Source organism: Heteronotia binoei, chromosome 17, assembly GCF_032191835.1.
Source record: "Heteronotia binoei isolate CCM8104 ecotype False Entrance Well chromosome 17, APGP_CSIRO_Hbin_v1, whole genome shotgun sequence".
Taxonomy (NCBI): Eukaryota; Metazoa; Chordata; class Lepidosauria; order Squamata; family Gekkonidae; genus Heteronotia; species Heteronotia binoei.
In genome coordinates this window covers 47,165,169-47,185,077 of record NC_083239.1, presented here as the reverse complement: position 1 = coordinate 47,185,077, position 19,909 = coordinate 47,165,169, and the positions used below count along the sequence as shown (strand labels likewise).

At 46.9% G+C, this 19,909-nt stretch overlaps 1 protein-coding gene across 1 annotated transcript in view; it reads right to left on the bottom strand.

Annotated features, from left to right (window-relative positions):
- NKPD1 (NTPase KAP family P-loop domain containing 1) overlaps nt 1-14,011 on the bottom strand; it is a gene marked incomplete at its 3' end in the record, with an annotated part of 62,627 nt that extends 48,616 nt beyond the window's left edge. Inside the window, exon 1 of the mRNA XM_060257752.1 lies at nt 13,838-14,011. Coding sequence (XP_060113735.1) covers nt 13,838-14,011 — 174 coding nt within the window. The remainder of the gene's footprint in view (nt 1-13,837) is intronic.
- Between the last annotated feature and the right edge of the window lie 5,898 nt (nt 14,012-19,909).

Here is a 19,909-nt window from a genome sequence, read left to right as displayed (position 1 = left end):
AGTCCTGACATCTCAGCAACACTCCAATGTGGCGGTAGAAAAGAGCAAGACTCCAGTAGCACCTTTATTTATTTATTTGATTTATATCCCACCCTCCCCGCTGAAGCAGGCTCAGGGTGGCTTACAGATCAATAAACGCTACATAAAAGCAATTTAAAACAGATACAAACACAACACAACAAAACATTAAACAATACAGGTGCTATATTAGAAATCTGTGGCGACAAAATTTGTGTCAGGGTAGGCGCTCACTTCTTTGTCTGAAGAGGTGAGCAGAGACTCCCCAAAGCGCCTCTCCTGCCGCAAATTTGGTTAGTCTTGAAGGGGCTGCTGGACTTTTGCTCTTTTCTGCTGCTACAGACAGACATACACGACTACCCCTCTATCTTCCCCAATGTGGGCAAAACTAAACTAAACAATCGACGCTTGGCTGCCCTTTAAGCGGTGTCCTGAAAAATCTTGTTGGTGGGGCCTCATGAGAAGAAGGAAGAAGAAGAAGATATTGGATTTATATCCCGCCCTCCACTCCGAAGAGTCTCAGAGCGGCTCACAATCTCCTTTACCTTCCTCCCCCACAACAGACACCCTGTGAGGTGGGTGGGGCTGGAGAGGGCTCTCACAGCAGCTGCCCTTTCAAGGACAACCTCTGCCAGAGCTATGGCTGACCCAAGGCCATTCCAGCAGGTGCAAGTGGAGGAGTGGGGCATCAAACCCGGTTCTCCCAGATAAGAGTCCGCACACTTCACCACTACACCAAACTGGCTCTCCTGAGGGTCACTCGATTGGTTGACCCTTCTCTCACACATTCTCTCCTGAGAATGACCCTTCTCTCACACCAAACTGGCTCTCCTGAGGGTCATTCGGTTGGTTGACCCTTCTCTCACACTTTCCCAGTTACTCTCCCTCTCTCTTGTCTCACACACACAAACACATGTACAAAAAGGGCAACAACCAAGTGATACACGGCTAACAAATTTTGATAGCTCCAGGTGGGCAGCAGTGTTGGTCCAAAGCAATAGAACAAAGTTGGAGTCCAGTGGCACTTTAAAGACCAATGGAGTTTTATTCAGAATGTAAGCTCGCATTCTCAATAAAACTTTGCTGGTCTTAAAGGTGCGACACCTTTGTTCTTTAACAGATTCGGAGTCCAGTGACACCTTGAAGACCGACCAAAGTTTATTCAAGGGACGAGCCGCCGAGTGCACACACACTTCCTCGTGCCTGCATATAGGAAAGTTCATACCTTGAATAAATTTGGGTTGGCCTTCAAGGCACCACCGGACCCAAAACTTCGTTCAGCTGCTTCAGACCAACAGAGTTGCCTACCTGGATCCGGGATCTGTCTAAACGGCTGCCTGGATTCCTTCACGTTTAGCTCTGACAATCTGGCAGCGTCTCCATCTTACCGGCCAGAAAAGTAAACAGACTTACGGTCACATGTGAGGCACCCGCAAACAGAACGAGCTGAGCCGGGACTTCTCAGAGCCTCAGTTCCTTATCTACCCACCGCAGCATCAGCGTGGACCCAGAGGGCTCTGCCAGGCCTTGATGAATTGTAGAACTCCGAAAGGGAATTGTTGTGCCTTCCCCCCCCCATCACACTCTTAGTCCTTCACAGGGAGGCAGGTGGTTGGGGAACATTCCAGACTCACGGCCTCCACCCCTAGGCCAGGTGCTGAAGGATTATAGTAACTCCAAAAGCTTCCCTGACCTGTTTGCTCAGTCTGGGTTGTGAAAGGGGGATGCTGTGGAGGCGGACTAGATTTGCTGCCTCAATCCCGGAAAGATAAAAAGGGTGAGGTATTTCTGAGGGAGCTCGCCCCTCGCCGAATTTTGCCATTCATTTCATTTTCTTTAACTTTATTATTTTCTTTAACTTTTTTTTTGCCTCCTTTTTAAAATTATTTTTGTATTTTGTGTGTGTATGTGTGTGTCTGCACCTGGAAGTCATGTCGACCTCTGGTGACTGACCCCTACTGGGGGCCTGGAGAATATTCAGAGAGGTGGCTGAATAAAGCCTGCCCCTGCCTCCCAGTTCTGGTATTCCAAGGAGGTTGCCCATCCAAGTACTTGCCAGAGTTGATTTTGCTTAGCTTCTGAGATCAGACAAGATCAGACTTGCCTGGGTTATTTGGTTCAGGGCAACTTTTAAATTTTTGTTGGGCGTCTCTAAATCTCAACACACAGACATACTTTTCTTAAGACCGATCCACACACACGTGATGTGGGTGTGATCCATGGAGTGCAAGTGCAGATCAGGGTACACAATCCCCATGTGCACTGTGCCCCCGAGCTTTGCAGAGCAAATTGGGCTCACTAGATGTATCCTTTAATGTGTATTTCAGTTTGGAATTGCAAATTGTCATGTGTGCTGTGTAACCCACGACAACAGCCGGTTCATGATTAGATTATTTAATTTCAAGTTCCAGACGATCATGAAACTCAAAACATTAAAAAGTGTTACAACAAGTTTCCCATAAAGGTAAAAAATGGTGACCATAAAGGAAAAGAGGAGCATTAATTATATGCCTTCACGTAGAAGCGTTCAGAGTTGGAAGGGACATCCAAGGTCATCTAGTCCAACCCCCGTACAATGCAGGAAATTGACAACTACCTCCCCTCACATATATCCCCAGTGACCCCTGCTCCATGCCCAGAAGATGGCAAAAACATTCAGGATCCCTTGCCAAATTGGCTTGGAGAAAAATTGATGACTGACCCCAAAGTGTCAATCAGTATTTCCCTGGGCGTGTAAGAAAGATCAATAACTAAGCATTGATGCAACCCTTTCAGAGAGAACCTGGAAATCTGTTAGGTATTTCTTGAACCTTGTTGGTCTTCTATGAATATATTGTAAGAGATTGGGTTCCAGTGAAAAAATAAGCCTCCAAACTGAAGAAAGACGGATGAAACATCTTGATATCTAGAACAGACGTTTTTGGAAGGGCTTCCTTTAACTCTATGAACTAAATACTCCTTTGCATATTAGGCCACACACCCCTGATGTAGTCAATCCTCCAAGAGTTTACAAAAAAGAGCCTTGTAAGCTCTTGGGGGATTGGCTACATCAGGGAGGTGTGGCCTAATATGCAAAGGAGCTCCTGCTAGAATTCCAACCCTGTGGGTGTAGCAGTAGAAAAGAGCAAGGGCGTTTTCGCACTTACCTTAAGCCGGAGCGACGTCCCTCTTCACCGCGCAGCGTCTGCACGGTTTTCGCACTAATTGCTGCGGAGCACCTGGAAGAGCCGCAAAGTCCCGCGGCTTTTGCGGCGCAAATGTAAACCGCCAAAAACTGGTTTACATTTGCGCCACAAAAGCCGCGGGACTTTGCGGCTCTTCCAGGTGCTCCGGAGCAACTAGTGCGAAAACCGTGCAGACGCTGCACGGTGAAGAGGGACGTCCTCCAGCTTAAGGTAAGTGTGAAAACGCCCCAAGAGTCCAGGGGCAGGAGAGATGAGTGGTAACTCACAAAAGCCCCATTTTTCCACAAATTTGTTTGCCTTTAAGTTGCTACTGGACTTGTGTTAAAATATATATATATATATTTTTTAAAAAAATGTTTTGGTTTTTTTTAGGATCATAATCATGGAGTCCTTTTGGGAGCTAGCTCAGAACAACAACTGCTTTAACCAGAAAATTATTATTTTTGTAACGCAGTCCAGGCACCTGGCTCTTTGCCAAGTGCAAGAGGATAGGTTTCCTGCCCCAAGGAGCATACAGTCCAAGACTCCCTAATTTGCTGTGAGGGAAACAATAAGGGGAAACGGGCAAGAGGGAGGTGGGATGAACAGGAAGGAAAGAATACACATTGGTTTTAGTTGCCCACCTTTGGATTTAGGGCTGAGCCAAACAGAACGCTGGGGGACCCACACTTGGATCTTCTGAGCAATTTTTAATTTGTAAATAGCCACAAATAAGGTTGCCAGGTCCAACTCAGGAAATATCTGGGGATGTTGGGGGTGGAGTCAGAAGACTTTGAGGGTGGAGTCAGGAGCAAGGTTGTGACAAGCACGATTGAACTCTGAAGGGAGTTTTGGCCATCACTTTTAAAGGAATGCTTCCCATTCCAGCATAGTGGCTGTTTCTACACATAGCAAAAAATCCTCTCTTTGTGCAAATTTCAAAGGCAGCTTCTACATTGTACATCACCGTCACTCCTCTGTTGCCTCGCATTTGATTAAGTCTTTGTTTTGTTGAATGTGTAGCAAAGCTGCTTTCACACTTGAGTCCCCCCCCCCGCAGTTTTCAAGAGTAATTCCGATCAGGAGGGGTGTTTTTTTTTTTTGAAGATCCAGATCTAAAGCCCAGTTTAGAAGTTTTCCTTCGGGTTTCCAAAGGGGAATCAATTTCCAGGCACTTTCTTCATTATCTTTCCTGTTAACGATGAACAGCAATGTCCTTCCTCTTTATAATCTGATCCGTGCTCATCTTGTTGGCAAACAGGGAGGGCATTAAAGGGAGCACATTAAACGATGCAAAATACAGAAGGAAAACTCCACAAAAGGTGCAAAGCAAATTTTTAAAAGTAGAATCATTGATGTAGATCTGACTGGTTGAAGGGGCTAGCAGACTGAGGCTCATTTTTCTCATAAGAAGAAGAAGACAGGAAGAGATTGGATTTATACCCCACTCTTCACTAGCCGAAGGAGTCTCAGAGCAGTTTACAAATCTACTTCTCCTCCCCACAGCAGACACCCTGTGGGGCAGGTGGGGCTGAGAGAGCTCTCCCAGAACTCCTCTTGAGCAGAACAGCCACGAGAGAAGTGCAAGTGGGAGTGGGGAATCAAACCCAGTTCTCCCGAATAAGTAGGGTTGCCAATCCCCAGGTGGGGGCAGGGGATCCCCCGGGTTGGAGACCCTCCCCCCGCTTCAGAGTTTCAGAAAGCGGGGGGAGGGGAGGGAAATGTCTGCTGGGAACTCTATTATTCCCTATGGAGATTTATTCCCATAGAAAATCATGGAGAATTGATCCACGGGTATCCGGGGCTCTGGGGGGGCTGTTTTTTGGGGTAGAGGCGCCAAATTTTCAGTATAGCATCTAGTGCCTCTCCCCAAAATACCCCCCACGTTTCAAAAAGATTGGACCAGGGGGTCCAATTCTATGAGCCCCAAAAGAAGGTGCCCCTATCCTTCATTATTTCCTATGGAAGGAAGGCATTGAAAAGGTGTGCCGTCCCTTTAAATGTGATGGCCAGAACTTCCTTTGGAGTTCAATTATGCTTGTCACAGCCTTGCTCCTGGCTCCACCCCCAAAGTCTCCTGGCTCCACCCTCAAAGTCTCCTGGCTCCACCCCCAAAGTCCCCAGATATTTCTTGAATTGGACTTGGCAACCCTACAAATAAGAGTCCATGCACTTAACCGCTACACCAAACTGGCCCTCACGAATGGTTAGGTAGAAGCTCTTTGGAGCTTTGGAGTCCTGCTGTGCCTCAAAGCGTAAGCAATCCCTTTCCTTTTCTCACTCATTTATCTATCGCTGCAGGGCACGTTGAGATAGAAGTACACGCAGTGGGGGGAGACAGTGCTGTTTTAGCAGGTCTGACAGTTGATGACCAGCAGGGGTTGTGTTCTAACTCCTCCCTGCGGCTGAACGATCATTAAAAGCAGGGCCTGTCCCAAAGGAAATGATCCTTCCTTCCTTCCTTCTGTGCATAATCAGTTGTTTATTAAAGCATGCAAATTGGTTCGCGATACAGGAAGCTGCCTCGGGTGCTGGCCTCTACCGGCATCTCAGGTGTGTTAGAATCGCTGCTTTATCCTGCAATACGTACAGCATCTAATCAAAGAGAAAGTGTTCCTTTTTGGCATTGCTTTTTTTTTGCTACAGGACCTCCTTTGCATATTGGCTATTGATATAGCCAATCCTCCTGGAGCTTACAGTAGGCCCTGTAAGAAGAGCCCTGTAAGCTCTTGAAGGATTGGCTACATCAGGGGGTGTGACCTAATATCAGGGCTTTTTTGTTGCAGGAACTCCTTTGCATATTAGGCCACACACCCCTGATGTAGCTAGTCCTCCTGGAGCTTGCAGTAGACCCTGTACAAAGAGCCCTGTAAGCTCTTGAAGGATTGGCTACATCAGGGGGTGTGGCCTAATATCAGGGCTTTTTTGTTGCAGCAGCTCCTTTGCATATTAGGCAACACACCCCTCATGTAGCCAATCCTCCTGGAGCTTACAGTAGAGCCTGTACGAAGAACCCTGTAAGCTCTTGCAGGATTGGCTACATCCGGGTGTGCGGCCTAATATCAGGGCTTTTATGTTGCAGGAACTCCTTTGCATATTAGGCCACACACCCCTGATGTAGCCAGTCCTCCTGGAGCTTGCAGTAGGCCCTGTACCAAGAGCCTTGTAAGCTCTTGAAGGATTGGTTACATCAGAGGGGTGTGGCCTAATAGGCAAAGGAGTTCCTGCTATAAAAAAAAAGGCCTGCTTTTCGGGCTCCGGAATGATGGTTTTTGCATTTGTGCGTATTTCAGAGAGCAGAAAAGAGGGGAATTGAGACACCAGCAACCTGCATCTTTTTAAAGCACCCTGTATTAAAAAGCAATTTAACACAAAGGCTCTTGGAGCAATTGAACAAAAAACTCCGCAACCCACTCCCCACTCCCAAATGTTAATTAATTTAAGCAGGGCCCTTTTTTTTTTTAGCAGGAATGCAAAGGGATGCAATTCCAGCTGGCTTGGCATCGGGGTGTGTGGCCTAATATGTAAATGAGTTCCTGCTGGGCTTTTTCTACAAAAAAGCCCTGTGTGAAACAATGGTGCCACCAGGGGGTGTGGCTTAATGTACAAATGAGTTCCTGCTGGGCTTTTTCTACAAAAAAGAGCCTGATTTTAAGCATGACTGGGCAGAGGGATATAAGCGTTGCATCCTAGAAGAGGTGTTTCTCTGTCTTCTCCCACACTGGAGGGAATGTCTCATCTGAGAAGACAGGTGCTTGCTACAACACAAGCATGGCTCATCTGAATAACAAAGGAAGAATAGGCTTTTTTCCCCCTTCTTCAGATGCAACCTTTTATCATCTATGCAAATGTTATTCAGGTTTAATTGATCAATTAAAACGAATGCTTCGGGTGCGTGGATCGCCTCCTTGGATCAATTTAAAGATCCAGCAAGGCTCCTATTTAGGAGGTGAAGCATCTCTAAATGTGAAGGGTTAATTCTTCTCTGTTTTTTATTTACAAGAAGGGAAGGGACATAAGAACATAAGAGAAACCATGTTGGATCAGGCCAATGGTCCATCCAGGGGCCAACACTCTGTGTCACACAGTGATCAAAAAACCAAGTGCCATCAGGAGGTCCAGTGGTGGGGCCAGGAGACTAGAAGACCTCACTTTGTTGCCCCTCCCAAGGACCAAGAATACAGAGCACCTATGCCCCAGACAGAGAGTGCCATCAATATGCTGTGGCTAATAGCCACTGATGGACCTCTGTCCCATATGTTGATCCAATCCCCTCTTGAAGCTGGCTATGCTTGTAGCCGCCACCACCTCTTCTGGCAGTGAATTCCACGTGTTCATCACCCCTTTCTTTTATGCGTTCTAACCCGACTGCTCAGCAATTTCATGGAGTGCCCACAAGTTCTTGTATTTTGAGAAAGGGAGAAACATACGTCTTTCTCTACCTTCTCTATCCCATGCATAATCTTGTAAACCTCTATCATGTCACCCTTCAGTCGACGTTTCTCCAAGCTAAAGAGCCCCAAGCGTTTTAACCTTTCTTCATAGGGAAAGTGTTCCAACCCTTTAATCATTCTAGTTGCCCTTTTCTGGATTTTTTCCAAAGCTATACTTTTTCCAAAGCCCAACAGGACTCACAGGGGAAGGGTAGACCCCATACATCCGGTTCCCCCTTTCTGTTTTCTCCCTCTCTGTCACCTGCTGAATTGTCTGTTCTTTCCCTCCCTCTTAATCCTGCCCCAAAACACGGCCTCCCCTTGCCTACCCATCCACCCAGTTCCAATTTATTATGGTCAGTCGACCAGCAATAACATTATAGACTACAAAATCTCATAGTCACAGACTACAGTTTCTAATTACATAAAAGCATTCTCATATTCAAATTCCACCAACGTTAAACCTTAAAAATGGCATTTGTTAACCATCTCTACTTTATTAAAAACTTCCGCTTATTTATGGCTAAAAAACAATATTTTGCTACTGGCTGAGTTACAGACGTCTTAGTATCTTCTGATAACTATTTCAGTAGCACGGCATCTGCAAATTTCAGATAATTATCCAGAGGTTTAAATTGAGAGAGCACTGGAAATATTAACGGATGTCTTTCTCTGGAACAGAGCTCACAATGTAAAAGAATGTGAGTGACAGTTTCAGGTTCCTTTTCTGAGCTTGTACAGCATACACACCTACCTACCCACCCATCCATGACTTTTTTTTGTAGCAGGAACTCCTTTGCATATTAGGCCACACAATAGGTACCATAGAGTTTCCCCTCCCAAATTGCTAGAGCTCCGGGAAAAACATAGAGTTTTCCCAGAAACAACTAGAGTGGACAGCGCATGACATTACTGGCGTGATGACATCACTTGTGGGCGATGTCATCATGTCAGCGACGTCGAGGGAGGTTCCCCCCACTGGCCCAATGTGGGCTGGCGGGTTGGGAACCTCCAGGGGGGGTGGAGAACCCCCGCCCGACCCGGGGGCTTAGCAGCCCTAATTTTGCTGGATTTTTCACTACCTGGAGGGAGGGGCGGTTAACCCCACTCTCATAGAGCCATTTAACATTTGATATTTTTGTGCAAACCGTGGGGGTTTCCAGAAAGAAATATTCCCACCCTGGGTGGCCCTCCCCTTGCAGATTTTTTTTTTAAAAATCCACTTGGCAGGGCCGCCCATCTGCTTTAGAGACCCACGACTAGATCTTTATCTTGCCTTTCTTCCAAGAAGCCTGGAGCAACCTGCCAGCTCATGCAAAACACACCCGTTTTATTCCCACAACACTGCAAAGGAGGTGGCTGGCCCAAGGTCATGCAGTAATCTGTTGTTGTTTTTTTAAATAATGGTTTTATTACAAATATGTAAGAATAAAGCAAGATACAAAACGTAACACGTGCAGTAGTCTCTGCTCGTTTTCGTTATCTAGGCACCTTGAATAAGACCGGAAATCAATACCCCCTTCTTGTTGTAATACTGATGCCCCTACTCCAAGTACCCCATAGATTGTTTCTTGGGATTAGAAATATACTTCCCAATATATTTGCATGTAGGGAAATTCTAGGGTTGCCAAGTCCAAGAAATATCTGGGGACTTTTGGGGGTGGAGCCAGGAGACTTTGGGGGTGGAGCCAGGTGACATTAGGGGTGGAGCCAAGATCAAGGCTGTGACAAGCATAATTGAACTCCAAAGGGCGTTCTGGCCATCACATTTAAAGGGACGGCACACCTTTTCAATTCCTTCCTTCCATAGGAAATAATGGATAGGGCACCTTCTTTTGGGGCTCATAGAATTGGACCTCCTGGTCCAATCTTTTTGGAACTTGGGGTGTATTTTGGGGAGAGGCACTAGATGCTATACTGAAAATTTGGTGCCTCTATCCCAAAAAACAGCCCCCCCAGAGCCCCAGATACCCGCAGATCAATTCTCCATGTTTTCTATGGGAATACATCTCCATAGGGAATAATAGCGTTCCCAGCAGACATTTCCCTCCCCTCCCCCCGCTTTCTGACGACCCTGAAGCCGGGGGAGGGTCTCCAAACTGGGGGATCCCCTGCTCCCACCTGGGGATTGGCAACCCTAGGAAATTCCATTCCCAGCGTCCATATTCAATAACAACTACGACTGGGAATATTAAACCAGGACTTTTTTTTGTAGCAGGAACTCCCTTGCATATTAGGCCACACACCCCTGATGTAGCCAGTCCTCCTGGAGCTTACAGAGCTCTTAATACAGGGATTACTGTAAACTCCAAGAAGATTGACTTGCCGAGTCCCCTGCAGCCTACATCATCGTGTTGGCTGTGTTGCGCGCCAGACACTCTAGGAGGGCCCGGGAAAACTTTTCCTGGACACTCTAGCAATTTGGGAGGAAAACTCTATGGTACCATATGAAAACTATACGGTACCATAGAGGACTTGGCAACCGTATTTGCTGGCCAATAGGGGACTTGGCAACCCTATTTGCTGGCCATAACTGGCTGAGACCTCTTTACCTGGAAGCCCCTTCTCAGATGTGGTGGCCACTAGACCCAGACAGACTCATTCATTCTTTAAACATTTCTTCCATGGGGGCCCACAAAGTTACTCTGCTGCTGTGGCGAATGCAAGAGTCTTGAGCAACCTTAAAGACTGGCAAACCTTCTCCTTCTTAGAATATCTAGCTAGTAATGATGAGTATTATAGTATCAAAGATTTCAGGTTTTCACAGCTGGTAACATCATTAGGGTTTGTAGCATCTTTCGGGATCAAGTGCCGTGTTCTACTGGAGAAAGTTTTCCTTCCTTCACTCAATGCACAGCAGCCAAGAAGGTCTGAGCGCCTGCTCCGGCTGCAACGCCACTGAGGATGTTCTCCGCAGCTGAGAACGAAACGTCTGGAAGGAAAACTTTCCCCAGTAGAACACGGCACTTGAGCCCGAAAGATTCTGCAAACCCTAAAGTATTATAGTATTTTAGTGGCAATTAATGCCATTTACTCAGGGGTGGAATTCTAGCAGGAGCTCCTTTGCATATTAGGCCACACACCCCTGATGTAACCAATCCTCCAAGAGCTTACAAAACAGAGCCTTGCAAGCTCTTGGAGGATTGGCTACATCAGGGGTGTGTGGCCTATAGGGTTGCCAAGTCCCATTCAAGAAATATCTGGGGACTTTGGGGGTGGAGCCAGGAGACTTTGGGGGTGGAGCCAGGAGACATTGGGGGCGGAGCCAGGAACAAGGGTGTGACAAGCATAATTGAACTCCAAAGGGAGTTCTGGCCATCACATTTAAAGGGACAGCATACCTTTTAAAATGTCTTCCTTCCATAGAAAATAATGAAGGATAGGGGCACCTTCTTTTGGAGCTCATAGAATTGGACCCCCTGGTCCAATCGTTTTGAAAGTTAGGGAGTGTTTTGGGGAGAGGCACTAGATGCTATACTGAAAATTTGGCGCCTCTAGCTCAAAAAACAGCCCCCTCAGAGCCCCCGATACCTGTGGATCAATTCCCCATCATTCCGTATGGGAATCGTTCATGGAGGTGCATAATGGCTGAGGGGGCGGGGCTTCCCCCGCCGGCCAGCTGGCTGGGGGAGGGGGGAAGCCTGTAAAACCGGGGGATCCCCCTCTGGGACCTGGGGATTGGGAAGCCTAGTGGCCTAATATGCAAAAGAGCTCCTGCTAGAATCCCACCCCTGCATTTAGTAATTATTATTTCCACGGCTGAGTCTATTTACATGGAATTTTCATGCATATATTTTTATTTGCCTCTGTATAACGGCGTGAACAAACTGCTTTACTTCTGTTTTCTGCATTTCATTATTGCCTGCCGTTGTTGCTTGTGCTTTGATTATCCTTCAATTTAAATTAAAAAAAAGAGGGGGGAAAAGACTGGCAAACTTGTCACGACAGGCTATAGGTGGCTTCGAAACCACTCCATCAAACGCAGCAGCGTCCGGTCTCTCTCACAAAGCACAACTTTTCCGTTGGGGTTTTGTTGCAGCAGTAGTACATCTGTGCAACTTTTCATGAAAGCGGACTGTATTATACCTTGTAGACAGGTGCAATATCCTGTAGCCCTGAGCACCGTAGATTAATTCATTACATGACCAAATACTTCCGAGGCTTTCCATTTTTGAAATGTGTGATTCCCAGCGCTTAAAGGAGTTATAAATAGTGACTCGGCATATAGGAGATAGACCAAGATGGGTGGCCATGATAGTCTGTAGCCTGTAGAAAAGAGCAAGGGTCCAGGAACGTCTTAAAGACTAACAAAATCCGTGGCAGGGTCTAAGCCAGGAGTGGCCAAACTGCAACTCGGGAGCCACATGTGGCTCTTTCACCCATGTTGTGTGGTTCTCAAAGCCCACACCGCTCTGTCAGCTGGCTTGGAGAAGGCATTTCCCTCTTTAAATCACTTCTCCAAGTCAAGCCAGCTGGCAGCTTGGAGAACGCATTTGAAGTTAAAGTTGCTTTCTTTCCACCCCTTTCCCCCCCTCACCTATTTCCCTTAAGAAGATAAGAGAAGCCATGTTGGATCAGGCCAATGACCCATCCAGTCCAGCACTCTGTGTCAAACAGTGGCCAAAAAACCCAAGTGCCATCAGGAGGTCCATCAGTGGGGCCTCCTTTCCTGTCTGTTTGTCTTGCAGCTCTCAAAGATCTGACCTTCATTTCTTGTGGCTCTCAAACATCTGACATCTATCCTATGTGGCTCTTATATTAAGTGAGTTCGATCCAGGGGACGGGTGGAGGTGGTAGAAATTACCTTGGATATTCTTTAAAGTGGTACCGGACTCTCGCTCTTTTCTATTGGCAAATAGGAGATACCTTTCGAGTAAAGATTCTCAGCTAGTTCTAGTTCAAGGATACAAATCATATGAACATATGAAGCTGCCTTATACTGAATGAGACCCTCAGTCCATCAAAATCAGTATTGTCTGCTCAGACTGGCAGTGGCTCTCCAGAGTCTCAAGCTGAGGTTTTTCATGCCTACTTGCCTGGACCCTTTTAAGTTGGAGATGCCGGGGATTGAACCTGGGACCTTCTGCTTCCCAAGCAGATGCTCTACCACTAAGCCACCGTCCCTCCCCTGCATTGTGGGGCATGATTCCAGTCTAGGAGCACCTTAAACATTAGCAACATTTCCCAGATATAAGCTTCTGAGATTCAGAGTTCCCTGGGGCTTTAACGATTTAAAGTTTATACCCTGGAAACCCTGGTAGTCTTTTAGGTTGTCTTGGACTCGAATATAGCTTTTCTACTTACAACACAGCTCCCAGCTGGAAACCTTCTTCCTTATGGAACAGTATACTAATTGCCTATTAGGGGACTTGTCTGGGGTCTCATGGGAAGTCAGTGGCAGAGACGGGAAATTTAAAAATTATCCTTCCGATTCCACATCTGGTGCTGGTACTGCCAGATTTCTCTTGCAGCAGATTCTAAAACTGCAAGATTGCCAGTTGTTAAATCAGCTCCACAGTATTTCTCTCTGCCCTGTGGCACAGAGTGTTAAAGCTGCAGTCCTGCAGTTCTAAGCTCTGCTCACGACCTGAGTTCGATCCCCGGCGAAAGCTGGGTTCAGGTAGCCGGCTCGAGGTTGACTCAGCCTTCCATCCTTCCGAGGTTGGTAAAATGAGTCCCCAGCTTGCTGGGGGGAAAGGGTAGATGACTGGGGAAGGCAATGGCAAACCACCCTGTAATAAGTCTGCCGTGAAAACGTTGTGAAAGCAATGTCACCCCAGAATCGGAAACGACTGGTGCTTGCACAGGGGACCTTTCCTTCCACATACCATTACTAGGATTCACTCAAGATCAGTGTCTTTTTAAGGTAGTATTTCCTGAATTGTTTTAATATCCAGGGCAATTTCTACCACCTCCACCCCTGGATCGAAGCTGGAGGCACATTTCAACCTGTGCTAAACGTGCAAACGCACATCATGCTATGATTTAACATTCTCGATAAACTCCAGAAAGAGTCACTGTGGAATAGCCCAACTGATATTACCTCTCTTTGCCCAATCAGTCAAAAATCTCAGATGGGGCATGTGCTTTCTGGGCAACAGTGATTCTCTTGAGACATTTCCACTCCCCCAATCGACTGCCTTAGAAAATGCTGTTATATCCTTCCATTTTCCATCCGGTATGGACCGCCGATCAGGAGCTTGGAGCAATACGGGACCTTACTGCAGGTGGCCCCCTTTGTGGTGGCTTGATTTTTCGAGACACACTGCAGCCCATCTCCTGGGTGCACAGTCGGAGACCTTTCAATGCTAAGGCCTGGAAAAAGAATGTACCAGTTGCCAGCATTCCTACCTTGGTCTCTGCCTCTGTTAGGTCTTCTTCTGTTTCAGGATTCATTGGTAGTTTCCTTTGCTGCTTTCTCTTGCTACCTGTCTTCCGTCCTCATTGACGGTCCTCTCGTTCCCGTCCCGTTGAATCCTTCTCCTTGTTTCTCCGGCGCACACGTGCAAGATTAACAGGCTCTTTTAATCCTCTGCGTGCTCTCCTTATTTACCTTGGAGGAGTGAAGGTTTGGAGGAAGGGGGGGAGGGTGGAATGCTATGAGTAACCTCTAGGGTTGCATTAAAAGTGCAACCTTCTCCCGACAAAATAATAATTAGCTGCCATGAAGTAGAAATTCAGGCTGTGCAAGGGGCAGAGCTTTGGGACTCGGAGGGCGGGAGAAACCACCTCTGTCCTTTTGTGTGTGAGTCAGGAAAAAGACATTTCTTTCACTGATTCACCGAGGAAAACTCTTGGTGTTTTATTTATTTTTTTCCTCATTGCACTGGAAGCAGATGCAAGAAATACTGAAATAGCTAAGAGCAGTTCCTTGGAAAACAAGAGCAGGGGTCGGTTTTGGCTGGCTCAGTGGTACAGCATTCATTCTCCGTGCCAGAAGTCATAGAGTCATAGAATCATAGAGTTGGAAGGGACCTCCAGGGTCATCTAGTCCAACCCCTGCACAATGCAGAAAACTCACAAATATCTTCCCCTAAATTCACAGGATCTTCATCGCTGTCAGATGGCCATCCAGCCTCTGCTTAGAAACCTCCAAGGAAGGAGAGCCCACCACCTCCCGAGGAAGCCTGTTCCACTGAGGAACCGCTCTAACGGTCAGGAAATTCTTCCTCACGTTGAGCGGAAAACTCTTTTGATTTAATTTCAACCCGTTGGTTCTGTTCCTACCTTCTGGGGCCACAGGAAACAATTCCATCCCATCCTCTATAGGACAGCCCTTCAAGTACTTGAAGATGGTGATCCTATCACCTCTCTGCTGCCTCCTCTCCAGGCTAAACATGCCCAGCTCCTTCAACCTTTCCTCATAGGACTTGGTCTCCAGACCCTTCACCATCTTCGTCACCCTCCTCTGGTCCCGTTCCAGCTTGTCTACATCCTTCTTAAAATGTGGTGCCCAAAACTGAACACAATACTCCAGGTGAGGTCTTACCAGAGCAGAGTAAAGCTTCACTTCGCTTCACATGATCTGGACACTATACTTCTGTTGCTACAGCCCAAAATTGCATTTGCCCTTTTAGCCGCCGCATCACACTGTTGACTCATGTTCAGCATCCCTGGGTGCGAACCCTGACGCCTCCTGCTAAAATGATCAAATTGTGGGACAATGGGGAAGACCTCGACCTGCGACCCTAGGGAGCCTCTGCCTATCCGTGGATGCAAATTAGACATCCGCCAAGAATCAAAATTCATTCAACAACAATACAATAAATTATCAAAGGTTTCAGGTTTTCATGGCTGGTAACATCATTAGGGTTTGTAGAGTCTTTCGGGATCAAGTGCCGTGTTCTACTGGAGAAAGTTTTCCTTCCAGATGTTTCGTTCTCAGCTGCGGAGAACATCCTCAGTGGCGTTGCAGCCGGAGCAGGCGCTCAATGCACAGCAGCCAAGAAGGTCAGAGCGCCTGCTCCGGCTGCAACGCCACTGAGGATGTTCTCCGCAGCTGAGAACGAAACGTCTGGAAGGAAAACTTTCTCCAGTAGAACACGGCACTTGATCCCGAAAGACTCTACAAACCCTAATAATACAATAAATTTCCAATTTTCTTGGTTTCTGCTATATATTATAGATCGAAATTCTAGAAAATATATAGAACTCTTAATGGTAACAGTATGCCAATTAAATAAAGGTCAAGGTAGTCCCCTGTGCAAGCACCAGTCTTTTCCGACTCTGGGGTGATGTCGCATCACAACGTTTTCTCGGCAGACTTTTTACAGGGTGGTTTGCCTTTGCCTTCTCCGGTCATCTACGCTTCCCCCACAGCAAGCTGGGGACTCATTTTACCAACCTCAGAACAATGGAAGCCGGAGTCAACCCTGAGCTGGCTACCTGAACCCAGCTTCTGCCGGGATTGAACTCAGGTCGTGAGAAGAGCAGCTTGGACTGCAGGACGGCAGCTTTACCACTCTGTGCCATGGGGCTCCTAAGTAAAGGTAGTCCCCTGTGCAAGCACCGGTCGTTTCCGACTCTGGGGTGACATTACATCACGACGTTTTCACGGCAGACTTTTTATGGGGTGGCTTATGGGGTTGTTTATGGGAAGGTAGGACCAGAACCAATGGGCTGAAATTAAATCAAAAGAGCTTCCCCAGTCATCTACACTTCCCCCCACAACAAGCTGGGTGCTCATTTTACCAACCTCCGAACAATGGAAGACTGAGTCAACCTTGAGCCGGCGACCTGAACCCAGCTTCCACCGGGATCGAACTCAGGTCGTGAGCAGAGAGCTCAGACTGCAGTACTGCAGCTTTGCCAGTCTGTACCATGGGGCTCTTAAGTATACAAATACTTGAGTACAAATACTTCAATACATCACATATGTAATGTCCCTCCAGTAATTTCATTCATAATTAAGTCCATAAATTTCCAATGAAGGGGCAGGAGGTAAAAAGTTCACCCAGCCTTCAATAGACACCCATTCCAAATATCCCAAGGTGTTTCAATTATTTCTTCCTCAGTTTTCAGGCTGTTAAACAGAACCCGATTTCAATTACTTCAAATATAGACATGGAGCTCATAGCTTTTCGAGATGAATCAAATGGGATGGTGGCTCAGTGGCAGAGCATCTGCTTGGGAAGCAGAAGGTCTCAGGTTCAATCCCTGGCATCTCCACTAAAAAAGGGTCCAGGCAAATAGGCGTGATAAACCCCAGCTTGAGACCCTGGAGAGCCGCTGCCAGTCTGAGTAGACAATACTGACTTTGATGGACTGAGGGTCTGATTCAGTATAAGGCAGCTTCATATGTTCAAATGGGTTTTCTATCAGAGGAGATGACGTGGACCTTGATAGACCAGTGGTCTGACTCATACGATGCAGCTTTGTATGTACACAACGAGGACTCAGGTACAAGTTGAGTGTCCCTTGCAGTGCTGGCTTGCATCCCCGTTGCTTGCATCTGGCTTGCCCCTTTTCCCCAGCACCCACAATTTGATCATTTTAGCTGGAGATGTCAGAGTTCACGCCCAGGGACTTTTTGCTCACAAAGCAAATGTTCTACCGTTGAGGTGACCGAAACTGATCCCAGCTCTTGCTTTCCAAGGAACTGCTCAGCTATTTCAGAACAGTAGACAAATTGTACCTTTAAGACCAACTAAGTTTTATTCTGCAGTCCTAAGCTCTGCTCATGACCTGAGTTCGATCCCAGCGGAAGCTGGGTTCAGGTAGCCGGCTCATGGTTGACTCAGCCTTCCATCCTTACGAGGTCGGTCAAATGAGTCCCCAGCTTGCTGGGGGGAAAGTGTAGGTGACTGGGGAAGGCAATGGCAAACCACCCTGTAAAAAAGTCTGCCGTGAAAATGTGAAAGCAACGTCACCCCAGAGTCGGAAGCGACTGGTGCTTGCACAAGGGACTACCTTTACCTTTTTAACCTAAGTTTTATCAGATAAAATTGGAATGGCAAGCCATCCTTAAATATGGAGAAAGTGGGCAGTGAGTTGGTCTGTAGAGTCATGGGAATGTTTTTAGCAGATTAAAAGAATCACAAATCGGGGTCTGTGTTTGTTCGTGTTGTTAACTGGGCTGAAACAACAGTGGTGGGTGATAAAAAGCAGGTTGATGTCATAGGTGTGAAGTGCCATAAACCTGGGTGTCATTCTGGCCTCGTTAGTTGTGGATTTAAATGGAGGGCATTAGTATCTCAAGAGGTTATAACAGGGGTCCTCAACCTTTTTAAATAGGGGGCCAGTTCACTGTCCCTCAGACTGTTGGAGGGCCGGACTGCCGTTACTGTACAAGGCCGCGGGCCGTCAGTTCTCCGTCTTCTGCATCTCTCTCCCTTCCCCACACCACACACCCTGGCCTGGGAACTCACCTCACCTCGGTATCACCTCACACTCTGTCTCCGCCGCCTCAGCCCAGTGCCGGAAGTGTGCGTTGCTAACGCGAGTTTAGGTTGAACGTCACTTCCGGTCTGATTTTGCCATAACCCGGCGGGCCGCATAAACGTCCTCAGCGGGCCGCATCTGGCCCGCGGGCCGTAGGTTGAGGACCCCTGGGTTATAACATCATTAGAGTTTGCCATTAGAAAAAAAAGAATACATGAAAATATAGTGGAAGATGGGTTAGTATATGTAATGAGATAAACAGCCCATATCCCTATTTGAGTATGAATACAAAACCCCAAAATATTCTGATACACTGTTCTAAAAGAGAAATACATTCTAGTTTGCCATTAGTCAAAAAAGGTACATTAAAATATAGTGAGAGATGGGTTTGTCAGCTTGTGTTCTATTAAAACTAAGTCTGCCACTTGAAATGTTTATTTACTATCAACTAACCCTATGAATCTTTGCCTACTAATACTAGAGTCATTGTAGAATGTAGGGGTGGGAGGGAGAGAAGAAGGTGATTGAGACGCCAAAGGCCAGCAAGGTCTTTTGAAGTGCAAAAGGTTCAGCCGCTTCCCAGGCGCCGGGCAAGGACACCACGGGAAGGAAGGCACAGTTTACATATGTGAAAGATAAGGGCGTGTGAACCCAGTGTCTCCAAAAGACAAATGGCAACTTTATTATGAGAAGTGATTTAAACCCCCTATTGCTTTGATGTATGTCCATAAATGCCAATACCTTTCTCTATTTCGTTATCAGTTTCGAAGAACCCGTGTAGAGTAACATTGCTGTAATCATTTAAAAGGAAACTTAATTTTTAATCAAAGACGAGTCTATTCATTTTGAAACTCCAATGAGCCCTTCGCTGACAGGGTTAGTATATGTAATAAGATAAACAGCCCATATCCCTATTTGGGTATGAATACAAAAACTCAAAATATTCTGACACACTGTTCTAAAAGAGAAATACATTCTAGTTTGCCATTAGAAAAAAAAGGTACATTAAAATATAGTGGGAGATGGATTAGTATATGTAATGAGATAAACAGCCCATATCCCTTATTTGAGGATGTCAATACAAAAAAACCCCACATTATTCTGATGCACTGTTCTAAAAGCGAAATTCATTGGAATACTGCGGATGTATAGCTATCCTCAGTGAGAGTTGGCTTAGCATATGTAATGAGATAAAAAAACCCAATATCCCTACTTAGCTATTTCAGTATTTCTTGCATCTGCTTCCAGTGTAACAAGAAAAACTAAAACACCAACCCTGGGGCGCCGCTCGCTTTGCTGTCAGTCAGCGGTGGCCCCTTCGGGATGGCAACCCATGAGGAGATTTCCCGTGGAATTGAAGAGCCGGTCCCCCACCACAAGCTGTGTTAAGAGATCCTGAGCAGGCAGTGTCGTTTAGTGCTAGAAGCGCCTCACTACTAGGTCAAGCCATGGTTCACCCGTGTCTGGCCCAGCATGCTTTGCGACAGCCCTGGCAACCGGCGGAGAGGTTGTCCGCTCGAGCCCCTTTCAGAAGGCCAGCTGGCTGGAAATGCCTCAAATAAATGTCCGGAGACCTCCTGCAGTTCATCCTGAAAACTGAGCAGTGGAACAAAGTCTTGTAAGGATGGATGCCAGCCTCCAGGTGGGGCCTGGGGATCCCCCAGAATTCCATCTCCCTCTGGTGGTCGGGGTGTGGGGGGGATTCTGGCATCCCAAAGAATTTCAGTAAGTACAGGTTTTCTCATCCTTGCATGAAATACCTTCATTGCCTCTTATTAATGGTCAGGGGAACACATGGCATCTGAACAGGGGCGGCAAGATATGCTGGGGAGGCAGCTTCAGAGTGATGCTATCCCACCTCCTTCCTCCGCCCGGCTGCTGGGCAGGGGAAAGGGCCGCGGGACTGCTGTGCCT